Source organism: Alexandromys fortis, unplaced genomic scaffold, assembly GCF_014885135.2.
Source record: "Alexandromys fortis isolate MF-2015 unplaced genomic scaffold, M_Fortis_MF-2015_v1.1 scaffold_40, whole genome shotgun sequence".
In the NCBI taxonomy this organism is placed as follows: Eukaryota; Metazoa; Chordata; class Mammalia; order Rodentia; family Cricetidae; genus Alexandromys; species Alexandromys fortis.
Genome location: NW_026067966.1, coordinates 1,399,428 through 1,417,601, shown reverse-complemented (window position 1 = coordinate 1,417,601; position 18,174 = coordinate 1,399,428). Strand labels below are relative to the sequence as shown.

The 18,174-nt window shown below is 44.0% G+C and overlaps 1 protein-coding gene across 1 annotated transcript in view; it reads left to right on the top strand.

Moving 5' to 3' along the window:
• The window catches only part of Dner (delta/notch like EGF repeat containing), a 296,201-nt gene that overhangs the window by 250,774 nt on the left and 27,253 nt on the right, over positions 1–18,174 (top strand). Inside the window, exons 9-10 of the mRNA XM_050154164.1 lie at positions 4,145–4,267; positions 16,010–16,123. Coding sequence (XP_050010121.1) covers positions 4,145–4,267; positions 16,010–16,123 — 237 coding nt within the window. The remainder of the gene's footprint in view (positions 1–4,144; positions 4,268–16,009; positions 16,124–18,174) is intronic.

The following is an 18,174-nucleotide window of genomic DNA, read 5'->3' as shown; positions in this document are numbered from 1 at the left end:
GAGGTTTCTCCCTTTCAGATGCGTATAGCTTGTGTCAAGTCAACATAAAACTAGTGAGCACACAGGGTCTCTCGCTGGCCTGGAATGTGCCAAGTATGCTAGGCTGGCTGGCCAGCAAGCTGCAAGGATCCATCTGTTTCTACCTTCCTAGTACTGGGTTTACAAATATGTGTTACCACGCCTGGCTTTTTTAATGTGAGCTCTGGAGTAAACTCAGGTTCTTGTGTTTGCAAGGCAAGTAATTTCCATGGCTGAGCTGTCTCCCCAGCACCTAGTTCATGATACATAACGTATTTATTATGATAAGCAGCAGAGTGGTCTCCCTTCTTAGCAAGACTATAAAGGAACATTGCCGAAGCGCTTGCCATTGGCACACTGATACATTGTCTACTCATGCGGTATCACTGAAACTACACTACACATTGGCCAGCAGCTCCCAGTTTCTGTTTCTTACACCCCAGGAAACCACTTTTCTCTGCTTTGCTTCTGTGAGTTTGACCTCTAGCTGTAAGATTGCACAGTGTTTGTCCTTCTGCCACACCTAGCATGTTGTCTAGGTGGTCCATGTTGTAGCTGCTGATAAGATTTCCTTCCTCTTATATCCCAAATAGCATTCTGTTGTGCAGACACAGCACATTTTCTTTAGCCACTCGGCTCTTGGCGGATGGTTAGGTGGTTGTCATATTTTTGGGTATTATGAATAACACTGCAATGGATGGGAGGGTGCTACTATTTCTCTGAGATTCTGCTTTTAGTTCTAATGGATAAACACACAGAAATGGAATTGCCTAATCATATAACATTTTTTATTTTTAACCCTTGAAGAACCTGAAAATTCTTTTCCTTGCATCTGTATCACATTATGTTCTCACCAACACTGCACCAGAGTTCTGTGATGGTTAAGGCTAACTAATGGTCAAAGGTTAACAGTCAACTTAACACAATCTAGAGTCACCCAGAAAGTCTCAGTCAAAGATCGCCTAAGTTGTCTGTTAGGTTTGCCAATGGGGTGTTGACCACTTCAATTAAAGTGTGAAGACCTGCCTACTGTGGGTGGCACCATTCCCTAGGCTCCTGGATTGTGTAAGATTGGAGAAAGGAAGCTGAGTACTAGCATGAACACATTCATTGCTCTTTGCTCTTGACTGGGTGTTACTAGGTTCAAGCCCCTACCTCCATGATTTCTCTGCCCATGATAAACTCTGTCCTTGAATCAGGAGCCAAATAAACCCTTTTTCTCTTAAGTTGCTTTGGTATGGTATTTTATCCCAGCAACAGGAAAGGAAACTAAGTTGGGTCCCAGTTTCTTCCTGTTTTCGACAACTCTCATAACTCTCTGCTGTTTTTCTTTCACTGATGGGCATTCTAACAGGTGTGATGTGGTTTCTCAATGTAGTTTTAACTTTTACCTCCTTGATCATTAGTGATGTTGATGATCCCTTCGTATACCTGCTCACACACACAAAAAAAATCATGTCGTTTTTTTAAAAAAAAATAAATGACTTAACATAAGATTTTAAACCATAAAACAACAGCTAGGAAATCCTTCATAGTTCTTGGCAATGGTTTCTGGAATACGACATCAAAAAGCATAGGCCACAGTGATGACTTATCTATGAAGAGTTGATAGTGACCATTTACTGTTGGCAAGCTGTTGGGTTTCTGTGTTATGGTGGAAACGGGTACAGGCAATACATGTATGGATGGACGTGCCAAACAGCCTGGGATGGATTCTGCTTGTAGTCTGCTGCTTGCTGAAGACTTTTGACTTGAGACTTTCCTGCCTGTGTACTGTTATATGCTGAGCCAGCTCTCTTCAGTTGATGCCAGTAACAGCACCCCCGCCCTTCAGCCCTTCAAGATAACAAAATGTCAAATGTCCTCTAGGGGACAAAGTCACTGTTAGTTGTGACCCTCTTATCTAATTGGCTGAGATAACCTGATAAAGACTCCCAGGAGACTCTTTCCTAAGATTTCAAGGTGTAGGGGAAAGTAGAAGTAGAGTCAACCCCTGGTGTATTTGTCTTAGGTAGGTCAAGGTTACCTCAAGGGGTCCATTATCAACACCTAAATTTGGGAAGTGGTTCAAAAATAACTCTGCGAAGGTAACACAGCTGCAAAGTGCTCTGTTAATAATGCAAATATGAGCTTAACCTACTTTTGTGATAGGCACAAGAAGCAGCCTCGAACACACTAGCCTGTTCTAAAGGGACTCTCTGAGTCTGAGGGCCTTCTGTGTGTCAGAAAGGCTGGGGACAGCCAGCAATTCCAACTCCGAACACTTGGGCAAAGGTTTATTTTTTCGGCTTATCTGAATTCAGAACAAACACAGGCAGAGGGAATTTTGAAAGCCCTCACATGGTTCTCATTGTTTGGTCAGCGCCAGACAAAAATGGCCTGTTTTCACGGCAAATTGGCAATAACATGTGTTTTTGAAAGTTGGAAACAGCATAATGCCTCATTTCAGAGAATAGTGTCTTCTTGTCTTGTCGGGTAAACACCTGTTTTGCAAAACAGAAGCATAAAAGCTGGCTTTATAAAAATTGTTGGGTTTCTTTTCTTCATTCCTATTATTCTCCAGTAATTAAAAAATTAAGTAAATTTGAAATCGTATAGCATATAGATTTGTGTTTTTAAACAAACAAATAGTGGCAAAGCAATCTCCCATCTCAACAGGAACTTTGGGTGGTCCTTTTGAGTTCACTTTCTCTTTGGATTAGAGGGAAAGAGACTTTCCATCTCTAATGACAGTTTCTTCAGTTAAGTGCATTTTTTTCTTACTAATAAGGAGAAGTGGTGTGGACATTGTCCTTGAAAGGAACTGTTTGTCATCACGTGCAGGATGTATTGCTACTCTCAGATTCCCTTGTGGCCAGAGTTAACACATTTGGTGGCTGACTTTTCCAGTGCCCAGAGCCTTGGGATCATAAGGGTGAGGCCAGTAAGTGGGGCTAAGTGGATCATTTCTTCTTTCCTTGGGGGGGCCACAAAAATATGTGAAGTGTCGCGCCCCACCTCGTCCAGCAAGGAAAAACGCAACACCCGGAGCTCTTCTTGCAGCAGTTTATTCCAGGACTTTTTACAATTCTCTCTCTCTCCTTCCTCTTCTCTTTGACCTCTCCCTTTTCTTTCACCTCTCTCCTTTCTCTTTGACCTCTCTCTCTTTGGGCAAACCTCTCCCAGCCCTTAAGTAGGCATGGGCTGCCAACCCCGAACTGCCAGGTGGGCACTGCCCATAGGTTCACGCATATGCAGGCAGCTGACAATCATTGAGTGATCAGACACAAGTCAGACTTTAGCCATCTCAGGAGTTGATTATACATCTCTATCAGGTGTGACTCCATGCAGCTCGCTACAGTGAAGAAAATAAATAAGAAGGTGAACCCAAAGAAAAACATATAGGCATCCTCCTGAATATTAATCTTCATCAGGCTATGAAAGGAGACAGAGATAGAGACCCACATTGGAGCACCGGACTGAAATCTCAAGGTCCAAATCAGGAGCAGAAGGAGAGAGAGCACGAGCAAGGAACTCAGGACCACGAGGGGTGCACCCACACACTGAGACAATGGGGATGTTCTATCGAGAACTCACCAAGGCCAGCTGGCCTGGGTCTGAAAAAGCATGGGATAAAACCGGTCTCGCTGAACATAGCGGACAATGAGGACTACTGAGAACTCAAGAACAATGGCAATGGGTTTTGATCCTACTGCACGTACTGGCTTTGTGGGAGCCTAGCTAGTTTGGATGCTCACCTTACTAGACCTGGATGGAGGTGGGTGGTCCTCGGACTTCCCTCAGGGCAGGGAACCCTGATTGCTCTTTGGGCTGATGAGGGAGGGGGACTTGATTGAGGGAGGGGGAGGGAAATGGGAGGCGGTGGTGGGGAAGAGACAGAAATCTCAAATAAATAAATAAATAAATAAATAAATAAATAAATAAATAAATAAATAAAAAATATGTGAAAAATTATACTTCTCAATAGTCACATTTCTATTTATCCCCAAGGAACCTGACGCCCTTAAGCCCCTCCTGCCTGGCCCCATAGCTTCTACTGAAGACCCCATTACCTCCTTTGCAGATGAGCAGAATGTAGGATTTGACGAGGTGCAACTGACAACATCCTTTCCTCTCTTTGCCCCAGGTTACCATGGACTCTACTGTGAGGAAGAATACAATGAGTGCCTGTCTGCTCCTTGCCTGAATGCTGCCACCTGCAGGGACCTCATCAATGGCTATGAGTGTGTGTGCCTGGCAGAATACAAAGGTGAGCCCTTTCTCGTGACTTCTTGGTGCTAAATGACCAGGCCACATGGCCATGGCAACTTAGTAGGTAAGCCCCTGACTGGGGCATGGGTTTGTTTATAATCGAAACCAAATACTCAGGCTAGGATGGTGGAAGGGTCCCAAGAGCCCCATTTGAAAGCCGCAGACTTCCTCCTGATAAGTGAGAAACCCAGCTTCTGCCTTTTTCACATGCATTTCTGTTTGTTTAACTCATATAAAAGTAGACCCTGAAAGGGCTGTTAAGGTCTGCAGGCAGGGACAGGTCAAAGGTCGTGGCTAGGAACAAGAAAGAAGTGTGGTGTTCTCTAAAGCTTGTTGAGTAAAAACAGTATGCCCTTGGTGGAGGATGGGGAAACAACATGTTTTGGCAAAGATGTGAGTTCTTATTAAACAAGTCAGTTGGGAGGCAAATGTTAGTTCATCTGATCGGATGCCTGTTAATGTCCCTCTGGAAGAACAGCCGACCTTGACCAGGGTAGTTACAGTATGTGGAACACGGTCTAAGCACGCAAGTGCATCAACTTACTGAATCCTATTGGCAGCCCCACAAGGCAGATGGTAGTGTTATCTGGCATGAGCCAGCCAGTGTGGTTTGGTTCCTAAAGCCCTTCTCCCTGCCTTTACCTTGGCTTCTAGCCATGGTGTGTGGATGGTGTGGCTTCGTCTAAGCCCAGATGGTCAAGTTTGAGAGCCACAGCTCCTCACAGCCACACCGTGAATGCTGCTCACTAGCTGTCACACAGTTCCCTAAGCCAGAACACCAGGGCTGGCTTAAATTTTTAAAATACTTTTGTGGCCCTATTTATATCCATTTTCCTTAACCTTTCAACTCCTCTTACTGCTTGCTTGAGAGCCTCCATCTGCCTGCCTCTTCCCGCTTCTCTTTCATGGGCCCTCCTCTACTTGGTGATCTTTCTGGAAAGCTTCAAGGACTGACACTCATCGAAGGACTCAGTGAGGGCTCTGAATGCAGTTAAAGCTGGGCCAGGCCTTTGTGTCCAGCATGTCTGCTGTTTCATTTGGAATGGATAGCCAGTGACAACCGAGAAGCATCCACTTCCTCAACGCCATGTTGGCTTTGTGGCTTTTCAGCTTGGGTCTATCAGAGCTTGGGGGGGGAGAAGGAATTCATTTGATTCTGGAAAGGAGAACAAAAGGACAATGACTCTAGTGGTTTAGTTAGCTCATCTCAATCCCGCCACAGGTCTGCTGAGCCGGGACAAAGCTCTCAAGTGGATTTTGGCCAATGATACAGAGATTTCCAGATCCTTCGGTAATAGGGCTGGTATGGGGAATAGGCTTCAAACAACTAAAACTACCAATAGTCTTTAGTTTGGGGAACAGATCATATCTTTATAATTAGCAAGATGATTAAGTACATAGATCTGGAATATGGGCTCTTCTCTCTTTGACCTTTAGCTCACGCTGGCCTTACTAAACAAGAAAAGTATGGTTGCATTTAAAAGCCTATCAATGGCCCTGAAAATTCAAGGGCAGCGATGTTAACTTTTTCCATGTGGTTTCCACACATTCCGGGTGGTGTTGTCCATGCTGTTGCTCTAACATCACAGCATTTCTTCAGAAGCCCCGCGTGAACCTCCTCATTCCAAACACACGCCTGGCTCTGCCTCTATAGGATAAAAGGAAACGATTATGTATAAAGTCTTCAAATATACCCTCTCGTCCTCTCCCCTCCCTCTGCTGTGAGCCATGGCTTTCAAACTTGAGCTCAGGTCAGCTTCTGCCAGCAGCTCTCGTCTAGACCACGGCACCTCAACTTTCCAGCTTTTAATCCTAAGCTTAAAGTGGGGGCCAAGACTTTGCATTTCTGGCACATACTCAGGCGAGCCTTTGTGAACTCCTCTCTGTAAGCGTCTCTGAGATGGCAATTGCTAGAACGTAATTCTGCACCGTGTCATCAGCTGGTCGTGCTCATTCTGCGTGAGTTCAGCACGTCCCTGTGTGCTCCGAGTTAGGAGCTCCCGTCTGCCTGCCTGAGAAGTTTCCCCTTATTACCTTGCTGTTTGTCCATCTGCAGTATTGAACGTTCCCTTTATCAATAAATCAATGCATCTCCTAGTGTAAGAAAGTGAAGATTCTAGAAAGAAAGCAGCTGAAGCCCGTATTCAGTGACCTTGATCCTGGAGGTAAAAGGTCACATGAAGATGAGGTTCTTGAGGAGCGCTCGAGGAGCTGGGAAGTTCAACTTCTAGTTCGAAGAGAAAGTACGATTCCAGAGAGCTGAGAATTTTAGGAACTGATGATTGAGGCATGCAGAGGACCCCTGAGTTCATGGAATTGAAGGATGCGTTGTGAACACACCACCCATGACCTCAGGAGGCAACGTAGTTCCCTCATTTCATAGACCCCGGCTGCTCTTTAAAGGAGCTGCATAGTCTGGAGGCCCGAATCCTTTCTTGTGTGGCTGAAAGAGAATGGTTTTCTCCTGTTCATATCAGTGGACCCTGAGAAAGTCAGACTGAGAGGCCTTTCTTCTCTAGACCTAGGAAGATAGGGCTCAGCTGGCTGCCAGTCCAGCATCCCCCTCTCTGATTTGATGTCTCCTCCAGCCCCACAGGAGAAAAGCCGATGCCAACTACTCAAAGAAAAAGAAAAACCAAGTCTCTAAAGACTCAAGAGGGGAAGTAAAAAAGCGATATGTCTTACTCAAAATTGAATCTGAATCTGGAGAGCACAAAGGCAGAACTATTTCCCGATAGATATTAAAGTATGAGGAAATGGAGGTCATCGGGAAAAAGATAGACACTTTGGAGAAAAGATCCAAGGGCTCTGAGGGCAGAGGCTCCAGAAGGGGAAGGGAAAGACCAAAACAAGGCTAGCACCAAGTCACTGTCCGGGGCCTCAGGGAGAGGAGGAAACCTGGCTTGCAAGGGGATTAATTCAGCATGCCCAAGAACACAATGTGCACGTTGTGATTTCCGGGTAACGCCTAGGCTAAACAGAACATTCTATGGGAATGGGCTGTGCAGGTCACATTTTAAACAGAAGACAGGGAGAACGGCATCTGGCAGCCCTATTTGGCAGGGTATAGGCTGGGGGTTAGAGGACCATTTGCAAAGGTAGTTCAGTTGGTGAAGTGCTTGCTTTGCAAATGCAAGGACCTGAGTTCAATTTCCAGCGCCCACATACAAATAGCAGGTGTGGTGGTACACTTCCCTAAGCCTTGTCCTGGGGAGACAGTGACAGGGGGATGGATGGCTGGGGCTCACTGGCCAGCCAGTCTAGCCTGTTTGATGAATTCCAGGCTAATGAGAGACCATATCTCAAATGAGATGGATGGCATTTCTGAGGCAGATGCCTAAGGCTGTCTCTTGGTCTCCACATACACACGCACACACATGCACTTGCCACCCCGACACGTGCATACACGTACACAGGTGTATAAAATCAAAAAAAAAATCGCCATGCATTTTAATAATTCAGAGACCGTGATATTCTGTACCCTCTCTGGCACTGTGTTTGTGAGAAGTGTCCTCAGGAGACACTGAGATAGTAGAAGGGGAAGAACAGGAGGGTTGTGGGAAGACTGATTTAAATGCAGGGAGTGACCCAGATGGATGTGACTGCGCTAATTTAATGGCGAAGAGTCTCTCAGAATAGGCACAACTGCTTCATTAGCTAGCGGCTGCCACTCAGAGGCTTACGGTACACCAGTGACTTAGGACACAGCTTTGGATAGTTGTTAGTTCTGTCAGCCCAGGAAGGGCTTGAGTTGTGCCATGCCCAGGGCCCCTCAGGTCACTGTGTATGAAACAGCCTGCGCTCCAAGCTAAGGCTGGACTCCAGAAGGATAAGCTCGTGAAGACCCCCAGGGCTGGACAGCATTCACATTCTTCCTTCGGGCTGTAGAATTCATGACAGTTTGCTTCATCCCCGTTGCTTCAAATTCTCCATATCAGCAATAGCCCGGATCCCCTTAAAGGCCTCCCTAGTCAGGCTCACATAGGATGAGCTTTCCACGTAAGCTGATTAGGAACTTTAAATGTGTCTTAAAAATCTCTGAACTTTCCAAGGTGCTCTGGGATAAACGTTCATACTTAGGGGGAGGGAATTACATGGGGCAGATCACAGGGACTCCTGGGGGAGGGGATTTACATAGCCAAAGTAAAGTTCTGTGTAGTTTTAACCAGTCTCTATGAGGCGAAGGAGTCACACACGCCTGCTATAGACCTGCTCCTCCCTAAGAGCCTTGAGTGCAGAAATTACCTTTTCTGCTGCTGGAGCAACACCTCACAATCCCACTTTAGACTTCACCTTTGCAGCTTCATGCCCTGGCCTCTCTCAGTCTCCTTACGGGAGCTCCAACCCTGTCATAGGCTGCTTGATGTTTGCGGCTCTCTGGCACTTTGGCCCCATGTTTGTTTGCCAGAATATAATCCGAATTGTTTGAGAACCAGAGTTCCTAGTGTTCCCCTAGAGTGCGCAGCTCCTGGGTTCCATCAATACTACAGCAGACCCCAACACAAACAACAAAAAGACCTGTTGTTAATCACATTAATAGAATAAAGTAAATAGAACATGTGAGTTTTTCCTGTGTTGCCTGTCACCCACATCAAGAGGAATGGGGGGGTGAGAAAAGGGTTGTAAATGATGTAAATGCAGTGTATTTATGTAGGAAATTATCAAAAATCAAATGCATAAAGGTAGAAAGAGAAATGTTAAGTTTCTACCGTGGGGCATGACATTGTTAGCCAGCGCTAGACCAATCAGCCTCCTTTCAGCTACAAACATGTTGGTTCTTCCTTCTTCACAGTTTTAAAGCTAGTGAATGTCGGATCTAAAATGATTTCTGTTTAGTGTTCATAGCCTCAGCGTGTCAAAAAAAATCAAGGTATAATCTCATGTTGGATTCATTTTTTATCTTTTTATAGCAGAATAAATTTAATGATTAACCAATGCTTGTTTGGGATTCTTGGTGGTGAAGGTCATTTATTGCTTTTGTGTATTATAAAACTAAGTGTATTTTTAAACAGATAAGGTATTTAAAACATTTAAACTATTTTAAATGTTTTTAAAATAGAATTGGTATTCTATTTTTTGTGACCAAGAATCCCAAACAAGTATTGGTTAATCATTAAATTTATTCTGCTATTAAAAAAAAAATACAATGAGAGCCCGACAGTGGTGGCACACACCTTTAATCCCAGCACTCAAGAGGCAGAGTCAGGTGGACCTTTGTGAGTTCTAGGCCAGCCTGGTCCACAACAGCTAGTTCCAGGAGAGGTTCCAAAGCTACAGAGAAACCCTGTCTCAAAGAACAACAACAATGACAAAAGAATAATAATAATAAAAAGAAATACAATGAACAAAGACATTCATGGTAGCATTGTTTATCACAGTTCATTTAATTCTTTATAATTCCTGGTTGTTTTTGGAATGGGTAATGTCCCAGAAATTATATCACCCTGTTAAAGGTGTGGTCGCATCATACCTTCACTGTTGAAGGAACGATATTTATTTACGTATTTATTTTTGGGTAAAGTTGCATTTTTTGTTCCATGCTTTTACAGAGTAAACAGAGAAGTCTAGGGATTCGTGTGCTTCTGCACTATGGTCCATGCAGACATGACTTAAGTCAGAGTTTTTCTAGCTCTGCCCATTGCTTCCCCAGGAGAACAGACTGAGATCGGCATGCACAAAGGGCAGTAACACTAGGGTTGAGATGCCAACTCTAATTTCTAAAATGGTTCAGAAGACGGTGAGCTCTCTAACAATTGAAAAACTGAGGAAGTCTCCAAGACGAACGTAGAGCTTAATAAAATAGGATGATATCACAAAGTGAAGCTGAATTACTAAGAACACATGGGGGGGGTCACTCAGGGGGTAAGTGCTTACTAGCAAGCCCGGGGTTTAGGTTTGGTCCTTGGCACTGCAAGCCAGAAGAAACCAGTAACAAAACAGCAACCGTCCTCCAAGAATATTTTTAGCTAATTGTCTTTACCGAGCTTACTTTTCTGGGAGATTAAAAAATAAATGATTTTCAGTTTTCAAATATTAGTTGTAACTAACTTGAGACAACAAAGATATATAATTGGCACATTGCTCTTTATAGTCTAGATCATTTTAAAACTAGATTCAGGAAGGAGCCCTCTTGGAATAGAAAATTTTCCAGAAACATCATTCTCCATCCCTTAATCTGAGAAGTATGAATTATTATTAATTGTGACTGAATTGAAGTTTATTTTTGCTTGAGACTAAACATGTTTCGTAATTGTGCATGCCCAGTCCCTTGCCAATGGGTGATGTGTGTCAGTCCTCAGACTTAGCTTGAAGCATGGACCTGGTTTTCCCTGACAAAATAGGATGTTTTTGAGGCCAATTTGGAACTTGGAATGACGCCTCATTCCTCTGGCAATCTCACCTGCATGTCAGCCAAAGTCCACTGGCTGTCTGTCATCCTTTTTGTGAGGACAGGGTTATGGTGCTGTGGCTGCTATTTCTTCTGTGAATTAAGATGTGTGCTCAGCTCAGATGGTGCTCAGAGATCCATGGGGGAGTCAAGGAGGGAATGGATACATTGGGATCTGACACATGGAATTCGGTGACAATGGGAATCATAGCAAGTTCTGAACACACAATGTTGAAACCTGCTTTGCCTGGGGGAAATTCAAGGTTCTGCTTTATAGCAAAAGGTGTTCAGTTCTGCCAGGCAAAGTCCAGTCCAGGAAGAGGTGAAGGTAGCTATGTTTGGTCAGGGAGTCAGGATGCCTATGACAGTACTGGGGCAACATCCTGGAGGCATGAAGGTGGGCCCTGGAAGCCAAGAGGAAGGCTTGAACGTGAGCACCTGGGCATATCACGGGTAACCGTGCCGTCCGTCTTTTCTGTATATTTAGTTTCTAGTGCAAAGCTGCTCTGTTCTAATGGCCTACATGGCCATGCGATTATATTTTTTAGTAGAAGGATTACCAAACTTAGACTATAGAAATGCGAGTGACTCAAGTATGTACCAGGGATGTGAGCCCTTCCCAATTCACAGAGATCATGTTTCTGCGAAGATGAGCTTTTGTCCAGCCTTGCTGCCAAAAATCTCCCAATGAGTGCTTGGGTAACTGAATGCCTTATCTATCAAAAAAGAAAAGTAACAGTGAAGAAAATTATTGCCAAAGGGAAAGCAATCCAAATACATGAAAGATTGCAATTGTATGCTTGTGATTTTGGGTGTTTTTAGTAAATCTATATCATTGGAGATGTTTGGTCTGTGGATGTCACATTCACAAGCCCCTGTGGTTTGATCCCCAGGAACACATATACTGACTATGGTGGTGTTCAGTTGGAATCCCAGTACTAGGAGGATCATTATAGGCTAATAGTGAGTTTGAAACCAGCCTGGGTTATGTGAGACTCTAACTAAATAAGAACATAGATGATAGATAGATAGATAGATAGATAGATAGATAGATAGATGATAGATGATAGATAGGTAGATATATTTATGATATGTAAATTTTGGCCTAGAATTTCTTTTTTTAACCTTATTTGGCAAAGGTAGTTAGTTTTATTGACCTGGCTGGACTGGCCAGCGATTGGAGCACAGCCTCAGTGTAGCCATTCAGGTCTGCTGGACTTTGCTCAGAACTTTGGTGATGGCTTTATTTCACATTACAACGGGATCTTTTGATTGTCTGGTTCCCATCGATCAGCCATTGGAAACTTATGATCTTTGAGATAAATATTTTGAAGCAGAGAGGACTCCTCCTGCTCCCACTCTTCTAATTGATTTTTAAAATTATTTTGAGATTATAATTGCATCATTTCCCCTTCCCTCGTCTCCCTCCAGTTCCTCCCATACATTCCCTTTGCTCTCTTTCAGATTCATGGCTTCTTTTTCTTTTACTGTTTATATAGCTATATATGTTTGTTTATTTATTTATTCATTTATTTATTTATTTTTGGTTTTTCGAGACAGGATTTCTCTGTAGCTTTGGTGCCTGTCCCGGAACTAGCTCTTGTAGACCAGGCTGGCCTTGAACTCCCTGAGATCCGCCTGCCTCTGCCTCCTGAGTACTGGGATTAAAGGCGTGCACCACCACCGCTCGGCTTGTGTGTATATTTATATAAACATATATCAACACACATGTATACATACATGTAGTTTCTAAATAAATAAACACAACCTGCTCAGTCCATATAATGTTACTTGTATGTGTATGTTTCAGGGCTGAACATTTTGTGTCACATATCCAATGGGTGTGCTCTTCCCTGAGGAAGACTCCTCTCTTTGTCTCTGTCTCTCTCTGTCTGTCTCTCTGTCTCTCTCTCTTTGAGTCAGAGGCTTAAACTTGTTATGGAGTCAAGGACAACATTAAACTTCTCATGTTCTTGCCTCAAACTTTGGAGTCTCAGATTACTTGTGTAAGCCACCATGCCTGGCTTCTGTGGTGATGGGGATCAAAGCAAAACCTGGGTGAGCTACATCCCCAGCCTCTAGAAGTGGAAACTTTAGGAAGAGACCATGTAACTCAAATGTAGAAGAAAGTTTCACATTACAAAGACAGGGAGATCCCCTTCAAGGCCCTGGACACAGAGGGGAAGTTAGGGCATGTTGTGAGTGACTGTTTCCTGCAGGTACGAGGCAGTAAGATATGAGAAAGCTGAGTTCTGAAAAACACTTGGGAAAAATCCCGGTCATGGCGCCCAGCAATACTTGAAAATGGCAGGTGAGGCAGAACAGGAATCAGGGCTGTCACTGTAAAATGCACTACTCACTCACGGAGGGCACTCCTGTGGATGTAGGCTTTCTGCCTTTATTTTCTTCTGTCCCCCTTTCTTGAGCCTCGTCTCCTAAAGCAGTGACAAAGAGAGGAGGGGAAAAGGCCAGCAAGATGTCAGAGCCCACGGGATGAGTCACAGGGTGTGGCAGTCACTTGTGCAATGCGAGCTGAGGAAGGATGTGGCGTGCAAGCGAAGTTGGCGTCACATTGCTGAGATTTGCTCTAAGCCTATTTTTCTTGAGGCAGTCAGGGAGAATAAGCACTGCACTGTTGACATTCTCACCTAGATCAGAATGTAAATTTTCTTCTACTCCAAAGGCTGTGGGGTGAGGGAAGGAGACAGAAAAGGGGAGAGGGAGGGATGAAAGAGGGAGGGAGGGATGAAAGAGGGAGGGAGGGATGAAGGAAAGGAGGAAGGGCAAGAAATCTGTTCATCTGTGTTGTACTCTGGCTTCCCAGCAGATATCCCTCCTCCCAAATAGTACTGAGTTTTTCATTTATTAATTAAAAAATAATATATTTATTGTGGAAAAAGGGTGTGTGTGTGTGTGTGTGTGTGTGTGTGTATGTATGTGTAAATGAAGCAGAAATGCGTAGCTGTGAAATCAAAGCAATCTATTTTGGAAGTAATCCAACCTCACTTCAGACATTTGTATGTACACATGCAAACATATCCTATTTTTTCTTTTATACAAGCAAAGTTTTCTATTTTTATTCAAGGATTTAAGGAAGCAGTTAATTGCATTTATCTATGTGTGTGTGTGTATGTGAGTGTGAGTATGTGGGCACGAATATCATATTTATACGCATGGAGGTCAGAGGACAGCTTGTAGGAATCAGTATTTCCCTTCTACGTGTGGGTCCTGGGGATTGAACTCAGATGCCCAGTCTTGGTGACAAGCACCTTTCCCACCTGAGCCATCTCACTGACCCCTTAGATCTGTATGCTTCCAGTGGGAGCTGAACTCTACATGAGGGTCTGGAGTAAACATTCCTTTAAGTGGCCACCTTGACTAGGGATCACTCACGGACTTGAGTCCCTGTTCCTTCCCTCGCTACCTTGTGACAGCAGGCAGCTCCTTCCCTCAGTTTCCCCTTCCTCTTCTGGGTGTTGCAGTGAGGGGTAAATCAGACATTCGGCACAGAGAGAGGGCTTGGGACGTGTGCTGTCAGGGTGCCTGGAGACTTGAAGCATGGGCTGATTTCCTCTTGAGTGTGAGTCCATGTGTGGAGAAACCCCTCCTGCCTCCTCTTGTCTCCATGTAGAGTTGGAACCCTTGAAGCATCTGACGCCCAGTTTTTACCTTTGCTGTTGAATGTTAAATGTTTCTCCAGCTATCTAACCATTTCCTGTTTCTTTTGGAGATTCAGCATTTGCCATCGAGATTTCTTTTTATTTTGTTGAGAACTTTATATATATACACAATGAAATGTTATTATATATACCCCCTTCTCCCCAATTTCCCCATGTCTGTCTAATACTTCCCCCTAACTTCCTGTCTTCCTTTTTTACTTTCTCTTTTTTTTGGTAGCTCTGTAAGGTCAATTACTGCTGCCCATATGTGTATGGTTGTGGGAGCTGGCCATTGAGAAATTTTAACTTTCAGGTTTTTGGCTTTCCATGCGATAGGCTTTGAGATATGCAGAGAAAATGTAGATAAGCTCCCTAAGTAGACAAAATACCATACTTACTTTGGGTAGGGATTAAATTGGTTATTTTCTAATAAGGTACAGTTTTAAAGAGTACACATACACATGAACACACAGATACCCATGTAACAAACAAGCACACACCCAAACACATGCACACACACAGACATGCATTCTCACACACACACAAATATATACATGCACGCAGGGACAGACATCCACACAGATATGCACATGTATGCACACACATACATGTGTACACACAAGCACACACATACTCGACTGACCCGTTCAGCAGGTCCAGTTATTCCAGGGTCTTAAAGAGGGCACTACCTGTAGGAATCATGGGTGGGAGAGAGAAAAGAGACCAAGCAAAGTTCTGTTGTCAAGGTCTCAGTTTATTAGGGTAATGGTTGAGGCTTATATAGGCCTTGAATGAGGAATTTGGCTTGGGATGGGGGGGCAGGGGCAGGAAGGAACTTTATTTATTTATTAAAGATTTCTGTCTCTTCCCCACTACCGCCTCCCATATCCATCCCCCTCCCCCAATCAACTCCCCCTCTCTCATCAGCCCTAAGAGAAGAGCAGACCAGGTTCCCTGCCCTGTGGGGAGTCCAAGAACCTCCCACCTCCTTCCAGGTCTAGTAAGGTGAACATCCAAACAGCCTAGGCTCCCACAAAGCCAGTACGTGCAGTAGGATCAAAACCCAGTGTCATTGTTCTTGACTTCTCAGCAGTCCTCATTGTCTGCTATGTTCAGTGAGTCCGGTTTTATCCCATACTTTTTCAGACCCAGGCCAGCTGGCCTTGGTGAGTTCCTGAAAGAACATCCCCATTGTCTCAGTGTGTGGGTGCACCCCTCATGGCCCTGAGTTCCTTGTTTGTGCTCTCTCTCCTTCTGCTCCTGATTTGGACCTTGGGGTTGTAGTCTGGTGCTTACTTTGCCGGGGCAGCAAATGTCACCAGTCAGCACACCTGGTGTAAGCGGAAACATTCTTTTTTTGTGGCTCCGTTAATAAACAGCTCTTAAGGTAGTTGGGATGTGGGGGCTCTCTGCAAACATTCTTAGGACAATCGTCCCTGCTATCAAGATAGTTGGGTTGTAAGGCAGGTTCCATTAGCAAACAGCTCTCAAGGTAGTAGGGCTTTCTGCAAACATTTTTAGGACAATGGTCCCTGACACAGGACACAGCCACACAGAGGCGCACACACATGAACACATATACACCATGGACCTGTTCCAATGCTGTCACATGCTGGTGCAACCCTTTCTTTGGAAGGCTACAGGGACAGGGGAGTGCTCCATGGGTCACCCTTTCTCATTTGCTTCTCTGCAGGAACACACTGTGAACTGTACAAGGACCCCTGTGCTAACATCAGCTGTCTGAATGGCGGAACCTGCGACAGCGAGGGCCTGAACGGCACGTGCATCTGTGCACCAGGGTTCACAGGTGAGTGGTCCATGAGTGTGTTTTCAAACTCACTGCATAGTCCCCATGGCTGCCGAGGTTGGACAACCCCAAACCTTCTGTCATGAGTGATTGCAAAGCAGAGATGCCATTGTGAAATGTCAGGGGCATGGCTTCAACAAGATCCATTTCAAAACAATAGACTATGTTGTCATTAAACTAGGCTCTTCTGAAGCCAGCATTTCTCATTTAGATTTGCTGGCACTGCCATCACTGTATGTTTCCAGAGCTGGAGCTCTGAAGCATAAGCCATGAGCTCATGAGAACACTTGCAAGTGTCAGTGTTCATGTAGTATGAACGGCACAGGAAGGATCAAACATGTTTTCTGTGTGAACTCTATCCAGACACCGTTGAGTGTTATAAAAGTGACAGTTTTGGTGTTGGGGAGGAAGGATTCAGGGTAGAATAGGAATGTGGGGACAGACTGGAGTGGGTAGCTAGAATTAAATGACAGTTGCAGACACAGAAGCTGGGTTCACCCTAGTCTTGGTGGTTCCCGAACATTGTCAGGGAGTTGCTTTTAGATTGGGGATCCAATCTAGCATGATTTTTTTTTTGTCCAAGCCCCAGCCCCTGAGCTCAGGTATCTTGCAAATCTGTGAAAGCAGAAGTGCAGTGTTATGTTGGATGTGTGCGCCAAGGGGAGGTTCTCAGTTTTCATCAGATTCTCAAAGAAAGTCTGAAACCACAAGAGTCTAGAATATTCCAAATTTTAACCTTGCTTTTCCCTGCGGAACTCAGAAGCCTTGAAAATTAAAGAATAAGACAAGGTCAGGGCTGGGGGACTTAGCTTAGTAATGGGCTTGCTTGTAATTACAAACTAGGGAGAAGCCTGCCCATGGAAGAAGGTGGAGGGTCTGTAGGGAAACACATGGCATCCTCTGTTGGGGACCACTTTGTTAGGCTTGAACTCTTCTTCTGGGCCACTGTGGCCATCTCCAAACTCTACAGCACTTTGCAAAGTCCACTCTCCAGTCCTTTCCAGGGAAGCCTTATCTGTTTACCCTTGGGGAAGGTGCCAACAGCCAAGTGGCTGGGGGAGGATCAGTTTCTGATTTTCCTATTTATCTTTTTCTCACCCCCTGTTTTCTTCTTGTGTTGTTCCAAGACTGAGAAGTGGGCTTGCTCCAGAAAATGATTTGCAGATGGTTTTGTTTATCTGGTGGTTTATAAATGCAGAGAGACATTTATGTATTAGTCAGTGGAGGCAAAAATATATCAGGGAAGATTCCTGGGTCTTTTCCAGATATTTCTATCTTACTAGTAATTAAATACAAAGAATAGAAGAAATTAGAAGTTTAAAGCTATTGAAATAATAATTCACCAGTTAACACCATATTGCTGGGAAATAACATTATTAATATATTGACTTTCAAGAATTTTCCTGAAGGTCTATGAATAGAATATGGCATACAGTGTATATGTGTACATATGTATGTGTACATATATGGACACAAATGGAATAATAATACATTATTTGTAGCCCACTTTTAACTAGACAAAATAAATAAGTAAATAATAAATGTGTTTCCATACCAAGAATTACACTTTCAAAATATTTATTTTATAATTTTGTGTGTGTGTGTGTGTATGTGCACACGCGCGTGCATGCATATGAGTACAGGTACCCACAGAGGCCAGAAGGGGGCATTGGGTCATTGGATCTGGAGTTATGGGTGGTATGAGCTGCCCAGTATGGGTGCTGAGAACAGAACAAGGGTCCTTTGGAAGAGGACCCTAAGCCTTTATTGTTAAAACATTTTTATTGGTTGACTTGTTGGTCTATGAAATGCCATGATTTATTTTTAGTTCATCTTCAATTTTATTTTTGGAAGTTAGGAACGTTTCAAAATTACAAACAATAATGAAAGGAAAGTTTCTACACATGTATTTTTCTGTATATGCCCCTCACCCCCCTTTAGTACACTTTTTCGGGATAGAAATCCAGGGGTCCAGAAGAACAGATTATTGCATATATGTTATATTCCCTAAGGAAGAACGCAAAAGTAAACGCCAACTTTCACCTAATGAC